The sequence below is a fragment of the Jatropha curcas genome, chromosome 11 (assembly GCF_041381405.1).
Source record: "Jatropha curcas cultivar XTBG-Jc1 chromosome 11, XTBG_Jcur_1.0, whole genome shotgun sequence".
NCBI lineage: Eukaryota > Viridiplantae > Streptophyta > Magnoliopsida > Malpighiales > Euphorbiaceae > Jatropha > Jatropha curcas.
This window is the reverse complement of record NC_143161.1, coordinates 4,574,837-4,593,472: the sequence shown is the minus strand read 5'-3', so window position 1 is coordinate 4,593,472 and position 18,636 is coordinate 4,574,837. Positions and strand designations below refer to the sequence as shown.

At 31.2% G+C, this 18,636-nt stretch overlaps 2 protein-coding genes and 3 non-coding genes across 8 annotated transcripts; all 5 read left to right on the top strand.

The window, feature by feature from the left end:
- The first annotated feature begins 376 nt into the window (after positions 1 to 376).
- Positions 377 to 2,800, top strand: LOC105634151 (uncharacterized). Its single transcript, XM_012216959.4, has 6 exons — positions 377 to 525; positions 1,518 to 1,567; positions 1,689 to 1,707; positions 2,065 to 2,142; positions 2,232 to 2,336; positions 2,419 to 2,800. Exons 2-6 carry the CDS (start codon positions 1,563 to 1,565, stop codon positions 2,533 to 2,535), a joined length of 324 nt encoding a protein of 107 aa, XP_012072349.1. The 5' UTR covers positions 377 to 525; positions 1,518 to 1,562; the 3' UTR covers positions 2,536 to 2,800.
- LOC119370850 (small nucleolar RNA Z159/U59) lies at positions 677 to 765 on the top strand. Its single transcript, XR_005178391.1, has one exon. It is a non-coding gene; the product is annotated as a small nucleolar RNA Z159/U59 (small nucleolar RNA).
- Positions 974 to 1,051, top strand: LOC119370852 (small nucleolar RNA Z159/U59). The gene has a single exon (XR_005178393.1). It is a non-coding gene; the product is annotated as a small nucleolar RNA Z159/U59 (small nucleolar RNA).
- LOC119370851 (small nucleolar RNA Z159/U59) lies at positions 1,211 to 1,294 on the top strand. Its single transcript, XR_005178392.1, has one exon. It is a non-coding gene; the product is annotated as a small nucleolar RNA Z159/U59 (small nucleolar RNA).
- A 6,062-nt stretch (positions 2,801 to 8,862) lies between the features above and the next one.
- LOC105634150 (vacuolar iron transporter 1) lies at positions 8,863 to 18,096 on the top strand. 4 transcript variants are annotated; one of them, XM_089716315.1, is made up of 6 exons: positions 8,863 to 9,387; positions 11,119 to 13,984; positions 16,833 to 17,174; positions 17,247 to 17,332; positions 17,436 to 17,550; positions 17,633 to 18,096. In XM_089716315.1, the coding sequence occupies exons 3-6, from the start codon at positions 16,936 to 16,938 to the stop codon at positions 17,928 to 17,930; spliced, it is 738 nt and encodes a 245-aa protein (XP_089572441.1). In that variant the 5' UTR covers positions 8,863 to 9,387; positions 11,119 to 13,984; positions 16,833 to 16,935; the 3' UTR covers positions 17,931 to 18,096. The 4 variants fall into 4 exon arrangements, 3 of the variants coding, with proteins under 3 accessions (XP_089572441.1, XP_089572440.1, XP_089572442.1); XM_089716314.1 differs by having other exon boundaries at positions 11,070 to 13,984; XM_089716316.1 differs by lacking the exon at positions 16,833 to 17,174 and having other exon boundaries at positions 8,865 to 9,387; positions 11,070 to 13,984.
- Positions 18,097 to 18,636: the final 540 nt, after the last annotated feature.

Below are 18,636 nucleotides of genomic sequence, written 5' to 3'. Positions count from 1 at the left end.
TTTTTTTGAATTTTTCTTTAATCCATTGAATTAATGAATTAGGTGTCTAACCAAATATTTAAGTAGGAAATCCCAAATGATGATAAAATCTCATTTTTTGCTCTTGATTACATAAGCAAAATTCACATTTATCCGTTATTTTTTTAAAAAAATAAAATTACCTTTGATCATTTACTAGCATTTTGGTCGATAATCTTTGTTTAAATGTGATTGAAGTTGGAGGTAAAAAAAACAATACAATTTTAATTTCTTTCTTAAAAAAATTAGTTGTAAAAATTTGAAATTATTATTATCGTTTACAAATAATTTTTTCCGGAATATATGAATATGACAATTAAATGGGCTTACTTGAAACAGGGCCCAAACCCATACGTCAAGGCTTCATTCAGTAATAAAAACCCACCACAGAATAAAATGGGGCGGAGGCTAGGGTTTAGCAGTGATCTCTCTAACAGCTCGCACTATAAAACAGCCGTCTACTCCTCTCGTCGGATCTGAGCTACTAAGCCCCAAGCTAAAATCCAGGTAATTTTGTTTTTGCTTGCTCTTATAACTTTTGTTCTTTACATTTATTGCTTGCTTCTTTGTTTTGATTAGTGTTCTCGTTCTACTGATATGAATATGAAATTATGGTCTTGAATTTTTTGTTATACGGTTATTTGTATCGGTGTTAGATGTCTCTAATGATGATTTTATGATTAAAACTTTCGTTCTTCCGAGAAATTACCTATGAGGAATTCTTATGGAGACCTGAACTGAAGAGACATCTTTTTCTTTCCTGTACTTTTTTAGGGCTACGATGGGTCTGATTGTCATCCCATAAAATGCTTAATATCAGTATTAAAATATTTTTTCTATATTTTTCCTTAGCTTTAAGGATGAACCGAGCTGAATGGAAATAAAGGATCCATGTAGCGTATCCAACTAGTTTAATTTGGGATTAGGACTTAGTTGTTGTTGTTGCATTTCTATAGCCTCTGAGGATGATGAGTATTGAACTTTCCGAGATTTTTCATGCGGAAAATTTTTTGGAGACCTGAACTGAAGAGGCTTGATTCTGATCCCTACGTTGACATTCTGTATTGGTGAACTTAATCTCTTTTTTATGTATCATGAAAATGAATTCTAAATCAGCTTTTAGCTTTTTGTTGTCTATACCATTTAAGTATTTTAGTTCTGGCTTGTAGACATTGGAGATCTTTCTGTATTCCTCTCTAATGATGTGTTTTTAAAAACTTTCGTTCTCCTGAGCTTATTAATGCTGAAAATATTTGGAGACCTGAGCTGAAGAGTTTGAAAGAAGATCTTCAATGTCTGATCTGACTTTTGGGAATTTCATTCATTTTCTACTAGTTTACATCTTGTGAAGTTAGAGGAAATATGGCAACCTGTTTTGTAGTTTAGAAGCTAGAATGGAAAGTATAAACCAAACACTGCGTTTATATCAACCTTTTATCTTTTTCATTATAGTTTTGTTTTATTTCTAATTAGTTGTTTATTGTTGGTTTTGTGTTCAGTGGTATTTGTGAAGGCTATCTTGAGAAGTTCTAATTAATTTCAAGATGAGGTACTGGTTGATCTTTCTTTTGTTTTTGTTCAAGGATCTTCCTATTGAGCTGTTTATTTTCCTGATTTCTAACTATTGTTTTTCTGCATTTTCTGCTGTTCCTATTTTTTGGCTCTTTCAGTCGGCCAATGGAAGAAGAGGTAAGATATATTCCATTCCTGGAGCTTCTCTCTACTATTATTTATTTTAATTTTTTTTTACACTCTATGCATCTCCTTTAGTGTGACTGTAATGGCTAGATTTTCTTTATCACTTGTTTAGATGCTCCAAGAAATTTATTTTTGGAAATTTCTGTCTGCAATAGTTATGAACAATTGTTATGTTGTGATATTATGCAGTTAGTATTTTTCTTTGCATGGTAATCAAAAATTCTCTATAAAATTATAACATTCCATGAGAAATTGCTTCTTGTTCTTGAACTTCAGTCCCAATAGCTTCAAGTTATTGCTTATCATGATTGTCTGTTTACATGCTTATTTGTGTGTTTATTGAAGCAGGGTGGAAAGAATGAGGAGGAGGAGTTCAACACTGGACCCCTTTCGGTACTCATGATGAGTGTAAAAAATAACACACAGGTAATATCAAGTTCTGTAGTCCACAATTGCTGAATCAAGTATGCAGTTTAATTAATTTGAATTATTCTAATAACTGTCAAACTCAATAGGTACTCATAAATTGTCGGAACAACAAAAAACTTCTGGGTCGTGTTAGAGCCTTTGATCGACACTGCAACATGGTTCTTGAAAATGTCAGAGAGATGTGGACTGAGGTTGGTTTTATATAAAAACTCATTTCTACTTATCATTCTATCCACATTGGTACTGTTAAAATGCGAGAATTCTTTTGATTAGGTACCAAAGACAGGGAAAGGCAAGAAAAAGGCCATGCCAGTCAACAAGGATAGATTCATTAGTAAGATGTTCCTCCGCGGGGATTCTGTAATTATTGTTCTTAGGAACCCTAAGTGAGTGAAAGCTGCTTTTCAAGTTGATGGATACTCTTTTGAGTGGCTATTAATGTACTGAAATGTGTAATTGGGTGCTATTATTGTGTCTTTTAAACTTGGTTTAGCAGCCTTTGAGACCCCCCAAAATCAGAAGGTTAATATTGACAGTCAAAACGAATTGAGTTGCGATGTATGTTTAGGCTATGTAGCTATCTTAGTACAATTAACGTTTAGTTGTTAACCTTGTGAAGTTGAGAAGTTGCAATTATATATTGTTGTTATTTTCATTTTTTTTTTTTTATATTTCTATTTTCTGTTTCAACTTTTTCCTAGTACACATGATCCTATATTGATTACTTTTTCCAATCCATAGAAGAGAAAAAGGCTAGTTATTTAGAACCCGTCAATTTACAGAATACCTATTTATATTTGCTTCACTGCATCAGGTTTCAAATCCTTCTGTTCCATGATTGCGTTAAAAATGAAAGGAAGAGAAAATTTAGCTTTTGCTTTTTGCTTTAGCCCATCTCCATGCACCATTACACTGGCAAAAAAAAAAAAAGTATTATAACCAATGTATAAGTAAAAAATGATTTCAATTACACAATATGGTTGTAGAAAGGCATTTATAATTTATAATTTTTAGTTTTTGTTAATTGTTAATTGCTTATGGTTAGGGATTGATGATAGAAATGAGGATTGTTTTATGCCCTTCAATGTGGGTCAGCCCAACAATAGCCCAACCCAAACCGACACTTCAATGTCTGGCCCCGATTGCTGGTATTGTGAATATTCCACTGGCTGGTAGTACCCGATGACAAAAACGTGACGTAGTTTAAACAAGATTCTGCTGTAGCAACGGAAGGTCGTTCGACAAGAGAAAACGCAATGAAAGAACGGAAACGACCAAATGATTAAGAATGTTGTACCATTCAAAAGGATAGCAGATCCGGTAAATGAAATTATTTTTAGATTTTATTTTTTCTAAATGGTAGAATATATATATATAGTGAAATATATATTTTAAAATCTTATTTATCTTTAAAAATATATATTTATTTATAATGTAAAAAATTAAGGATGCATTAACAGATTTAAAGTCGTCTATTTAATAAATTAATTTTGTTTTTGCCTCAAAAAAAAAAAAAAAAACCTAATATTCAATTTCCTTTCAAATATGACATAGCAAATGTACCAATTAAAATTAATTTCTATTATAAATTTATATGATAAAGCATAATGTTGCAAGAATAAAATGTGGTTATTGAAGGGTTTCTATAATTTTGTTTTCAGAATTCCTTATAAATAGAGATTGACATTCTTGGAATTTTTTTATTATTGTGTATCGTACTTATAGCCTAATCAAAGATGGACTATTCATGTACTCATAAATAAAAAAAATGTTTATTTATATTATAATTTAAAAAATAAAATCAATGTCACTTACCCACTCAATCCATTCAGATATTTTACACAGTAGGTCATTGAAAAGTAAAGAGAAGAAGATACAAGTGGGTTCTCGATAGTACAAAACAATTGAAAGTTTTTGCCTAAGAAGAAGCAAGTTTTGGCTCATTGCAGAAAAGAAGCATGTGAAAAGGGGGTTGAAAATTGGAAAAACATAAAAATTAACAAGCACGCGTTCTCCACGCACACACCTTCTCTATATTTATGATATGAGCTAAAGACAAAAAAGAGACTAAAAAACTTTGTAAGCTCTGCCCACCAACCCAACCATTGTTTCCCACAACCTCAAATTATTAAATTACAGGCTCCGCAATAATTGCCCACAGCTATTCTTCCCCCACAACCCATATTAGATTCCACTTTATAAAAGTGCCAGGAAAAGGTTGGTTTGAATATGATAATGCGTTTGGTTTAAGGGAAAAACATATTGTTAAATTCAGCTATCAAGCGTAATTTAATTGGTCTTTTTATATATGTAATGAATAAAAATTAATGAGTTTAAGTTTCCTAGACCATAAAAATTATCGTTAATTCAGTGAACTAAAAAAAAAACTATCTCTCGTTATCAGAAAAGTTTGGCATAGACAAAGATGCCTTGCTGAAAAGAGAATAAGGGAAAAGCAAAGAGTGGTTACTAATTCTTATCCTCTCCTACCCAAAAAAGTGAGGGCGTGTGGCTCAGTGGGAGAGTAGAAGCATATGCAATATGAATATGGTTTGGTGAGGTCCGCAAAATTGTCGCCTTTGAAATCTGAATCACTTTGTTTGTTAAGGCATGTGCTTGTCACAGGCAATCTCACAGATTCAATTTCTAAAAAGCTAGAAGAACAAAACTTTACTACAGGTCCAATCCAAGTGGAGACATGTAAATTGATTTCACATTACATTTTTTTTTTTTTTTTTATTTGGGATCAATTTTTTAGTTGGTTATTTTATTATATTTAATTGTATTTTAGCAAGCATTTGCTTAGATTTTTGAAGGAATCATATTCACATACACATATTTTTTTTCTTCTAATGTTAGAATTCCAATATCCTTATCTAACCTCGTGTAAATTTAAGAGACAACCCACAAAAGAAGTTAAGATTTTCATTAAAAAAAAAAACATGTTTACAAGAAAACCAACTTTTATGCGGTTTTTCTCTCGAAAGAAAGCTGCAATGAGAGAACATATTTTGTTTCATCCACCAGCAAAGATCACCTCTTGGTTGTTAGTTATTACACAATTAATATAATCCTAAGTTGTGTCTTCTGAGAACTTTGCTCTCTTTTATTTCCAACAAAAAATTAATAATAATAAAAGAACCAACAGGCGATTAGATCAGTAAAAATAGCGTTTAGTAATTAGCTTTTAGAAGTTAAAGTAGCGTTTTATAAAATGTTAACTCTTGTAATATTTAACTTTTAGCGTTTTATAAAAAACTATTCAAATATTTATCAGCTAGATGTTAATGAAATAGCTAATAGCAATCAAAACTACTAATTTTGCCAAACAAATTCTAACTAATTATGGTGAAAGCAACACAAAAATAAAAATAAAAAGAGATAATACAAAACGGCAAGAGTATTTATTAAAGGTGCTGTCAATCACTTAAAAAAAGATCACTCAGCTGCTATTAGTTCACCTCACAAGAGCCAAAAGGTTGGGAATAAAGAAGTAATGTAACTCATAATATATATCACTATGATAATTCATGATTCAAGTTTGGCCCCCCAATATAATTTAGATAATGTCCATTATTAGAATTTAATTTAGATGCTTATGCCTAGTGGTTGACACCCTGCTTGCAAATATCTTTTTAACTGTTTTAAAAAATTAATACTCTTTCCGTTCTATTTTATTTATTTATTATTCTTTTTTAAATGTTTCGAAATATTTATAAGGTTTCGAAATTTAGATACATAAACAATTATTTTTTCTATAATAACATTTATGATTGTTAATTAAATGAAGAATTTTTATTAATATCCTAATGAATTAAGGATAAAAAAGAGCAAAATAACTTTTCTTGACTAAATTTTTAATATGCGTATTTTGTTGAATCATGCAAATAAAATGCAACGGAGGGTATTAATTTGACTGCGACAAGGAGACAAAAATTAATATAATCTATAAACTTGACCACTTTTATTGATTTGCTAATAGATTAAAAAATCAATTTCGTAAATTTTAAGAAATTTATCGTTTATCAAAATTACTCCCAAAATCTTCATTTAAAATCTCACATTTAACACGTGAGATTTGACTAACCCAATTAAAAAATTAAAAATTTCGATCTTCAGCACTTTGAATTTCAAAAATCTTCGTGATCCAAATTTTACGGTCTTCAATGTTGACTTAAATCCATGAAATAAATTTAATTAATTAAATTTATAATATATTTCCTGTCTATTTTTAGAGAAATTTTAATTTTTAAAGAAATCTTTTTATTTAATATTATTTTTCGAGAACACACCAAACATAATCTTATGTAAATATCCGTAAGATCTGATAAAAGATTAATGTCTAAATCCTCTTTTCAATACTCCAAAAAAAGCTATCCTTCGAGAGGATTAAAAATCATATTTTTTTTCTATCTCATCGTACATTTTTTTTTCTCTTATCATTATATTTCATCTATCCATCTCTTATACATGATATATTTCTTTCTGATCTTAATAATAATTAATACACTTTTCAAAAAGATAAGAGATTATTCAGATCGGGACAAAGAATAACTGAATAAATTAAAAAGTAAATTATTATAATTAGGTGATTTAATTATATTTTTAATCATATGGATGGAGTAATACTAAAGCTAAAGCCTAATCTCGCGAACTATTCAAAAGGCCACGCGATTTGTTTACACGAGAAGTGGAGAATACACGTGACGACTTCTATGGGATAAAGAGCGCAAAGGCCAAAAAAAAAAAAAAAAAAAAAAAAGAAGAAGAGCATGTCATCATCATCGAAGACTAGATAAAGGCACATGCTCATTTTCTATCCCAAGTTCTATAGCAATGATAATGTCTAACAGAACGGACATTAGTCATAATGCTCATCGACAGGCCATTATTATTATTTCTCATTTTTATTTACCAATTAATCTTTTTTTTTTATATTAAAAGATCTATTATCAGATTACATATATATTTATTATTAAACTATGGCTTGGTGTGCATACTATTTTATTTAGAAAAAGAGATGAGAATTGTTTTATATATATATATATATATATATATATATATATATATATATATAGAGAGAGAGAGAGAGAGAGAGAGAGTAGCTATAAGTTTTCCGGGGTATTGTTAATTTTAAAACATGTAATTCTTGGTAAGAAATTAGATCATGAACATGGGTGAAGCTAAAAAAAAAATTTATTTATTTTTTTATTCACAGAAAACTTAATGAATTGAAATAATATTGTGTTGACTATAAGAAATTCGAATTAATGATAACTTTTTGTGATGAAAAAATTCGAACTTAAGATATTATGTTCGCACATCTTCTGCAGACGTGAGAATATCAACTATACCGCACTTGATTGGCTTTGATAATATAAATTAAAAATGTTCCAAATCATAAAGTTAAGGTTTTCATCTCAAATTAATTCAAGCATTTTGATCTAAAATTTTAATTTTCAAAATGAAAAATTAAAGGGAGAAGACAAAATAATAAGAAATGAGCTTTCAATCAAACCGATATAAATGGAACTGAATTCCCTGTTGATAAAAAATTTTCAACAACTATTCAAAATAATAATCGAATTTAATGAAATTTAGGAAAAAATGAAGTACAATCAAAATGGAATATTGCCTTGAAAAAGAAAAATAGAAAAAAATTCCTCTAAGGGAGTGAGCAAACAAAATATAAAAGCGAAGAAAAAGGTTGGAAAATAGCAGTGTCGGCTAAAAAGCAGGGCTTGTGCCACCCACGCTTCTACACTGTACCAAATCCCACCAGAATATACACTTTTCTTTCTTTTAGTAATTTGTTTCTTTATTAAATGGACCTGTGCCACACACACGCCCAATAGAATCTCGTGAACGTGACCTGACCTCTTTCCTTTTAACCTGTCTTCTTAATTATTTTTTTCTGGAAATACTCTTCTTGACTAGTAACTATTTGTCTAAACAAATCGAACCATAATTACTTTTTACCAATAAATAAAAAGTAACAGTTGAAAATTGAATCCGACCGGAATATCAAATTAAGAAATGGAAGTGGACCAACTCCAATATCAATCACTATTGGTATATGGTATGGGTTTATATAATTATAGAGGATGATTTTATTTTTTTTGTCCAATAAATTATATAATTTGTTGAATCAATTCCTAAAAAAAAAATTTTTTTAATTCAAGCAAAATTTAATTGTATATTCAGATAAATACTTTATTGTTGCTATTAATTATAGATAAATACCTTATTAGTTCAACTTTAATAAATATATAATAAAATTTGTTTATTTCAAATTATTGTCTAACCAAATAAATTGGAGGTCTAAAATCAACGACTCTTAAGAAATCTGTCAAGTTTTAATAGGAAATACTTACATATTCTCACTTACACACTAAATGGATTTATTTAAGGTGTTTGTTACAAATAAAAATATGGATGTATAATAAAAAAAAATGACAAATTAGTAAAAAATGAATATTTTTAAATGACAATTAATTATTGGTTTAGTGTATAAAAAACTCATACAAGTAGAGGTAGATAAGTCTTTTCTTTTCCTATCTTGAAAATAACGATAGACACACCATCTCTTAGCATGTGATCTACTCCGTAAAATTTATTATTTTAACAGTTGTTTGTTTAACTCTTTTTTTTTTTAAAAAAAGTTGTTTGTTTAAATTGTGTTTTATCAAACATAACATTTCATAGTCTGTGTGTAATACCCCGAATTTTTATTTTCAAAACCTTCGAATTTTTTTTAAGTCAAAAATCGCAAATTTTGGCCGTGCGGGCTGCAAATGTAAAACAGGCTCAATTCGAGCCCAAATTTTCAAATTGGGCCAAGCCTAAAAATCCAAAACCACAAGAATAATCCGAGAACCAAATGAAAACCCTGCAAACCGAGCAAAAATCGAGCCAAATCGTTAAATCAGACCAAACCGGTTCGAATCGAACCGGAATGATCTAGAAACCGACTTAATTTCTTTCTTCTTCCTCTCTTCTTCTTCTTTCCTCCGTTTTAGCGTGAGCAGCGACCTCCTCCTCCTTCTCTCCCCGTTTCCGGCCACCAGAGCTGATCGGCTCATCTCCTCGCCGTCGCGTCACCGCCGCAGATGCTCAAGCCTCCTCCTCCTCTCTAGCGAGCGCAGCGATGGCAGAAGTCGCAGTTCTGCTCCACCGCCAGATCGCGTCTCCTGCTCGATTTCCGGCGACTTCATCGTTTTTCGGCAAGCCCTCGTTAGTAAGGTGAGTCCAAAATGCTTTCTTGTTATCTTTAGACAAATAATTAATGGACAAACTGAATTTGAATGAGCCATTTGAGATGATTGAAGATTTGGGTTTTGTTAATTGATAAAATTTGGGGTTTTAGTAATTAATTGCCATATTTTGTAGATATTGATCTCAAAATCGAACTTTACAGGAAGCATTCTTTATTTTCAGTATACTGTTGTTTGATCTCAGGCCTGCTGGCCGTCCGGCCACCGTGGCCTGTGGCGATGGTGGATGTTTCCGGTGACCGGAAAGTGCTAAATAGGCAGAATTTTGCACTCAACCCGTAGAGTATGACTATATTATTAGATTTGCCATCTGACATTGATTAATATTCAAACTATTGTTTGACTTGAATTTATAATTAGGCACTAGAAAGTATAAGACTACAGAAAATTGGTAAATTAAGGATATTATGCCTTAACATTAGTTAATCGAGGATATTAGCTAAATAATTACATGAATAATACCTACGAATGAATTAGTTATACAAAAGTAATGCATAATTCTATTAGAAAATGGCTTAAGTCAATTTGATTTGGGTCTGAATTTAATTGTGATAATTTGTCTTGTGTGAATTTTATAGCTTTATATGGATTTTTAATGTTTTCTAAGCATGGAAATTGACATGAATTGAGATAAGAGGAGTTTTAATTTTATGTTGAAAATAGAAGTGACCGAATAGGCCTAGTTAAAATTATTATGGTTCTTGTTAGAGAACCTTGATGGGTAAATATATTTAATTTTGAACTTATGAATGCGAAACATTTAGAATGATTGTTATGAATCCAAACGCGAAAGATAAATTGAAATAATTGAACAGTAAGTTTAATTCTTGCTAGGAATAGTTAATCGGTATATTTTAAGTTGTAAGTTAGATCTCTTAGTAGATGTATTCTTTAGATTTTTAATTTAAAAGAGGCATTTGTTCATATTGGCTAATATAAAATTTAACAAAGGTATAAATATGTGGTTATTATCTTTAAGCAAGAATGAAGAAATGAAAGCTTGATAAAGAGTACTATAATAGTTAGACACTACGAAACTATCAAGTGAAAGTAATTGAAATTAACTTAGTGATATAAGTTTTATTCGATTATATATATATTAAAGCTTTTATTTGTTTGGTAATTAGCTATAGAAGCTAGTTATAATTATAAGTAAATAATGATCGTCATTATCATTCGAACATGATTATTATAAATTAATGGTTGAGTGTTGACATTGTTGTTTTGGAAGGAGGATGGGGTTTTAAATTGATTGATTGCCCGACGGATGGGCTGTGCGTATTGATGGATAAATATATATAATGTTATTGTGACATTTAAACAGGTAGATAATCCTATTTTTAGGGGAGATGCTGTCGAAATTTCGATAGAACCTAGATCAGTTTTAATTAATAACATAATAAATAAGCTTATTTAGACAAATTCTATAATTTGATACATAATAACTAAAGTGCTCTAATTATTTATTTATTTTCATTATTATTGTTTATGATTGTGAGTGCTGATGATATGCCATTTGTGTGACTGGCTGCGTGAGCATATAACTAGTCGGATGACTAGATTAATATGTGTACACATTGTGTGACTGCTTGTGTTGTGTAATAATTATTACTCCTTAGAAAACTCACATGTCTTGCTTAAATTTTTCAGGAAGTAGTTTCTCTCTAATTCGGGTTAAACTATGTTATCTTCGCCGCAGGATTATTAAGAAGTTTTCCCAGTTCCATAATTGTTTTGCTATGTAATTATATGTATAAGAAGCTATGTATAACAAACAGTTAGTGACTCCGCAGTTGTAGAATTTACATACGCCTAGTCGTGTAGTAATATAGATGAAGTAATTCTGTTAGCCCATATTAAAAAATGTGTTATATTGTAAATGGGGCTCGAACTGTGAAATGTAGAAGATAAACTTGGGCCGAGAAATAATCAAATATTGAAGTTTATTTTTTTATTAATTAGACCGAGATAATAGACTCTAATGTTTCAGGCTTACTACGGGCCTCGGGGGCCTTAAGCTTACCTGGGCCCTAGTGCCGGTCCGGCCCATGGAATCGGGTCGTGACAAAGTTGGTATCAGAGCTTAGGTTAGGGTTTTAGGACATAACTGCGGAGTATAGGACCATTTCTTTATGTTGGGATCGGCCGTAACCAACATAAGGAAGGAAACTTTGTGATTTCCCTCTCTGGGGATGGTGGACGCACTAGACTCTATGAGGTGGGAAAACCCACACCTATTGTATATAAATCAATAAACTATAGAAGAATTAATTGAGGAATAGAGTGAAAGTAGTGGGTAGTAGGATGAACCCATCCCTATACCCTTAGGTTAGGGAATAGAGTAATACCTGATAGTAGTGGATTGGCCTGATCACCCAGTACACTACTTTTCATGTGAACTCTATTCCTATTAGTGAACAGGATAGTGTAGAGAATAAATAGGTTTTCCAATTGTATGGTGGATTGATGAATTTTGGGTGATTAGGAATCGGTATTTTAGTATTCAGTTCGGCTACTAAATTTCTTTAGAATTTCTTTTTATTGTTTTATTTACTTGATATTTGATATTTAAACTTAAAACCCCATTTCAATTTTGAATTCAAATTGTGTTATGATAAATAATTTGAAATTGATTATTTATATAGAAAATTATTTTTGAAAGTTGTCTATTTATATCACGGGGCCAATTGGATTAGATCATAAAATGAAATGATTATAAGGATAGTAAAATTTGAAAGAAGTTTTGAAAAAGAAGAATAAGACAAATGGTGGTGATAATAATAAATAAGTATACAGTTAGTAGTCAAGTTGAGAACATGAACGTTGGAAATATCGGGTAGCCGATTTTGGTATAGAAGTTAAGTGGCACTTAGATTTGGAGTATAGGGTTGTTTAATGTAATAAATGGAAGAAATAACATTAAGAATGAACTTGAATAGTTTAAGGGTATAAGGAATTTTATTAGTATTGATGAATATTAGGTAAAAGGTGAATATCTAGGGCAAGTAATAAATGTTAGGTTAAAATGTTAGTGATTAGGTAAGTCATTAGTGATGATGATTAGTAGTGTGAAAGAAACCAAGTGGACAAAATAATTAATAAGAGTATTTGATCTCCTTAGGATGAACTAATAGCAACATTGGTGGAATGAAAAGTTATTAAAAATATAAGAGCTAAGAGAGATGAAAGGTGTTATTATGAAAGTCCATTAGATGATAAGTTTTAGGGTTACTTGAGAGATTGAGTTAAAGAGAAATTACTAGTTGAGTCGAAAACATTAAAATTCTTTGTAGAGGCATGATAACTGGTGGTATAGTGAGGTCATTAGTTCAGGAACTATCTAATAGTTGCACCACTCTATAATAAGAATATTATAGGGTAAATAGGACTTATATTAGTAAGAATCATGAGAGTGAGCTCAAGTCGCCCTGTGATACTAATAGACAACGAAAGTTACAAGATGATTTTTCTTAAAATTTTGGATTAAAGTAGTAGTTTTTGAACTTTTGATTAAGAAAAGTTTTAGTAATAATATATGCAAATTAGACAAGTTAATTCTTATTATTATTATAAATGAATTAAATTTCAATTGTAAACTATGTGTTTTGTGTTTGTAAACTATGTGTTAAGTTTTTCATGAAGAAATGCCTAGGGAAAGTTTAAATTTTCAAATGAAATTATATAATCTTGAGAAATATATATTATGTATCTTCTTGATAAACCCGGTTTTATTGTAAGACTTAGTTTAAAGAAAGATTTTCTAAAGATTTCAGTAGCTGTATGAAGATAGTAATTGGAGATTTAGGTAATAAACCGAAGTTCTTGTAAGTTTCAGCTAGGTGGCACTAAGTAGGATGATTGACGGTAGAAGTACAGTTAGAACGCCCTAACTATTCCCTTTGCTCGATCTATTTTATTCGCTTTTGAGCCGACTTTTTAGTATCTCTTATGACTTTAAAATCACCTATTCATCTGTTCTTATTATCCCCTGTTAGATTTCAATTCGAGGACGAATTGTCTAAAGGGGGGGAGATTGTAATACCCCGAATTTTTATTTTCAAAACCTTCGAATTTTTTTTAAGTCAAAAATCGCAAATTTTGGCCGTGCGGGCTGCAAATGTAAAACAGGCTCAATTCGAGCCCAAATTTTCAAATTGGGCCAAGCCTAAAAATCCAAAACCACAAGAATAATCCGAGAACCAAATGAAAACCCTGCAAACCGAGCAAAAATCGAGCCAAATCGTTAAATCAGACCAAACCGGTTCGAATCGAACCGGAATGATCTAGAAACCGACTTAATTTCTTTCTTCTTCCTCTCTTCTTCTTCTTTCCTCCGTTTTAGCGTGAGCAGCGACCTCCTCCTCCTTCTCTCCCCGTTTCCGGCCACCAGAGCTGATCGGCTCATCTCCTCGCCGTCGCGTCACCGCCGCAGATGCTCAAGCCTCCTCCTCCTCTCTAGCGAGCGCAGCGATGGCAGAAGTCGCAGTTCTGCTCCACCGCCAGATCGCGTCTCCTGCTCGATTTCCGGCGACTTCATCGTTTTTCGGCAAGCCCTCGTTAGTAAGGTGAGTCCAAAATGCTTTCTTGTTATCTTTAGACAAATAATTAATGGACAAACTGAATTTGAATGAGCCATTTGAGATGATTGAAGATTTGGGTTTTGTTAATTGATAAAATTTGGGGTTTTAGTAATTAATTGCCATATTTTGTAGATATTGATCTCAAAATCGAACTTTACAGGAAGCATTCTTTATTTTCAGTATACTGTTGTTTGATCTCAGGCCTGCTGGCCGTCCGGCCACCGTGGCCTGTGGCGATGGTGGATGTTTCCGGTGACCGGAAAGTGCTAAATAGGCAGAATTTTGCACTCAACCCGTAGAGTATGACTATATTATTAGATTTGCCATCTGACATTGATTAATATTCAAACTATTGTTTGACTTGAATTTATAATTAGGCACTAGAAAGTATAAGACTACAGAAAATTGGTAAATTAAGGATATTATGCCTTAACATTAGTTAATCGAGGATATTAGCTAAATAATTACATGAATAATACCTACGAATGAATTAGTTATACAAAAGTAATGCATAATTCTATTAGAAAATGGCTTAAGTCAATTTGATTTGGGTCTGAATTTAATTGTGATAATTTGTCTTGTGTGAATTTTATAGCTTTATATGGATTTTTAATGTTTTCTAAGCATGGAAATTGACATGAATTGAGATAAGAGGAGTTTTAATTTTATGTTGAAAATAGAAGTGACCGAATAGGCCTAGTTAAAATTATTATGGTTCTTGTTAGAGAACCTTGATGGGTAAATATATTTAATTTTGAACTTATGAATGCGAAACATTTAGAATGATTGTTATGAATCCAAACGCGAAAGATAAATTGAAATAATTGAACAGTAAGTTTAATTCTTGCTAGGAATAGTTAATCGGTATATTTTAAGTTGTAAGTTAGATCTCTTAGTAGATGTATTCTTTAGATTTTTAATTTAAAAGAGGCATTTGTTCATATTGGCTAATATAAAATTTAACAAAGGTATAAATATGTGGTTATTATCTTTAAGCAAGAATGAAGAAATGAAAGCTTGATAAAGAGTACTATAATAGTTAGACACTACGAAACTATCAAGTGAAAGTAATTGAAATTAACTTAGTGATATAAGTTTTATTCGATTATATATATATTAAAGCTTTTATTTGTTTGGTAATTAGCTATAGAAGCTAGTTATAATTATAAGTAAATAATGATCGTCATTATCATTCGAACATGATTATTATAAATTAATGGTTGAGTGTTGACATTGTTGTTTTGGAAGGAGGATGGGGTTTTAAATTGATTGATTGCCCGACGGATGGGCTGTGCGTATTGATGGATAAATATATATAATGTTATTGTGACATTTAAACAGGTAGATAATCCTATTTTTAGGGGAGATGCTGTCGAAATTTCGATAGAACCTAGATCAGTTTTAATTAATAACATAATAAATAAGCTTATTTAGACAAATTCTATAATTTGATACATAATAACTAAAGTGCTCTAATTATTTATTTATTTTCATTATTATTGTTTATGATTGTGAGTGCTGATGATATGCCATTTGTGTGACTGGCTGCGTGAGCATATAACTAGTCGGATGACTAGATTAATATGTGTACACATTGTGTGACTGCTTGTGTTGTGTAATAATTATTACTCCTTAGAAAACTCACATGTCTTGCTTAAATTTTTCAGGAAGTAGTTTCTCTCTAATTCGGGTTAAACTATGTTATCTTCGCCGCAGGATTATTAAGAAGTTTTCCCAGTTCCATAATTGTTTTGCTATGTAATTATATGTATAAGAAGCTATGTATAACAAACAGTTAGTGACTCCGCAGTTGTAGAATTTACATACGCCTAGTCGTGTAGTAATATAGATGAAGTAATTCTGTTAGCCCATATTAAAAAATGTGTTATATTGTAAATGGGGCTCGAACTGTGAAATGTAGAAGATAAACTTGGGCCGAGAAATAATCAAATATTGAAGTTTATTTTTTTATTAATTAGACCGAGATAATAGACTCTAATGTTTCAGGCTTACTACGGGCCTCGGGGGCCTTAAGCTTACCTGGGCCCTAGTGCCGGTCCGGCCCATGGAATCGGGTCGTGACACTGTGCTTTTCCAAATTCTAAATACTGATATAAACGTTATATTACTAAATATTCTAAATAATAAAAAGCAGCAGTTTGAGTTTATCAAAATACTAAAAACTATATGAAAAACTATTGCTGAATATGGTCTTAATTTTATAATTTTCCAAATGAATTCGATATCATTAAAAATTTAAAAATTTTATTATGTTTCTTTATTTGGTTTAAAAAATACTATCGATAAATTCCGTAATACTTTCAATTTCATCCTTTTCAAATATAGAGAATTGTATTTCAAAATTACAACTTCAATTTCTCTAATTCTATCATCTAATTTTCTATTAATGAAGAAATTTAAATCATAAAAATACCCTTAAATCATGGGACTTTATTTTAAAAATACCCTTCAAAAACCTGTCAAGTTTATTTTCCAACCAAGCAATACAATATGAAATTTCATAATATAAATATTTCATTTTCCATCAATCCAAACTATCACTTAAAACATTATAGAAAACACAAAAATTTATTTCATTTTAAAAATACAAGCACATGACTGAGATAATTATCTATTCATATTAGAGAAATAATCTGTATTAATATATCTATAAAGTTATATAAATTCTGAAATTTCTTTTTATCTCTCTAGCAGTTATTTTTTGTTTTTTCAAAATTCGAAAAACTGTATTCTGGTAGTTTTACCTTTTAGTGGGTTGAGCAATTACTTGGCTTTGCATGTAAACGAGTCAGTTCTTATATATATGCCTCAGACTTCCTCGCTAGCTTCATTCCAAGCAAAACACAGGAAGAGAGAGATAGGATCAGTAGAAACAGTTTCTCCAGTATATTCAGATCTTAATTAGGAAACGGAAAATGGCAGAAAACGGTTACGCAGAGCTAGAGAAGCAGAAATTGCTTTTACAAGAACATGAAGAGAAACACTTCATGTCAAGTGAGATTGTCCGTGACATCATCATTGGTGTCTCCGATGGTCTCACTGTCCCTTTCGCCCTTGCTGCTGGTTTGTCCGGCGCCAATGTCACTTCCCGCATCATTCTCATCGCCGGCATTGCTGAAGTTGCCGCCGGCGCCATCTCCATGGGGCTTGGCGGGTAATTAACTTAATCAATTATTCACAATTACTTAATTAAACAGTTCTTACTTAATTGATGCAATATAAACAGGTACCTTGCAGCAAAAAGCGAAGCTGATCATTACATGAGAGAACTAAAACGAGAACAAGAAGAAATCATCAGCGTCCCTGACATAGGTTTTCACATTCTTTCACTCTCTCTCTCTCTCTCTCTCTTTGAAGCAGAAGCTTAATTATTATGAGTTAGATAGTTAATTACCATAATCTCTAATCTCTGTAGAGGCTGCTGAATGTGGAGACATATTAGCAGAGTATGGAGTTGAGCCACATGAATATGAGCCAGTGGTGAATGCTTTAAGGAGAAACCACCAGCATTGGCTTAATTTCATGATGAAGTAATTAATAATTATCTTTACATATATCATTTTTAATCCCCAAAAGCAGAAAGATTAGTAAAATGTAGTGTTGATGATGCAGGTTTGAACTTGGATTGGAGAAGCCAGACCCAATGAGAGCATTTCAAAGTGCCATAACAATAGCTATTTCTTACGTACTGGGTGGGTTTGTACCCCTTTCACCATACATAGTATTTCCAGTTGCTGAAGAAGCTGTTGTTGCATCTATTATGGTTACCATTTTGGCATTACTAGTATTTGGGTTTGTTAAGGGTTACTTTACTGGTGATAGACCCTTTAGGAGTGCCCTTCAAACTGCCTTCATTGGAGCTATTGCTTCTGCTGCTGCTTATTCCCTAGCTAAGGTTTTCCGAGTTTGATTCATTTCTCCATTTTCTAACTTCTTCTTCTCCTCCTCAATATGGACTTTGGGTTTGTATGCTCTAATACTTCAATGTATTTGGGACATCTTAATTATCTGATTCCAACCTTCTTGTATCTATATTTGTTGCAGCTATGTGAAAGTTGTGCCTTCTTAAGTCTTAACTAGTCCAAAACTCCTGTGCTTTAATTGATATTAATGTCATTATCATGCTGAGTATTGAGGAATGGCTTAGATTCATGTCAGTGAAATGTTTTTTTTTTCTTTTTTCTTTTTAATTACCATTAGAATTATAGTCTAATATGTTTATTTATATATAATAGGCAAGACTTAAATGCGATTTCATTAAAATCTGAGCACAGAGACACGTGTGTGAATTAAAAAAAAAATGTCGGTTCAATATACTGATAATAATTTGTACAGCTAATTATCTAGTTTTAACAATTGATTTTTATATAACTAGAATAATAAAAAGTTTGATTTATTTTCTTATTTTTATCCATTGAATATTTTTATTGAAAAGGAGGGAATGCACATGTTTAAATCAAGATATACTAGTGTAAGACGCGGATATAGATAGGCCATCTCCATTATATGGCCCAAGCCCATTGAAATGACAACAAACACAAGTCAATATAGGGAATTACGGATAAACTAAAAAAATAAATAAAATTACTGTCTCCCTTTCATAATTTTTAATCTAT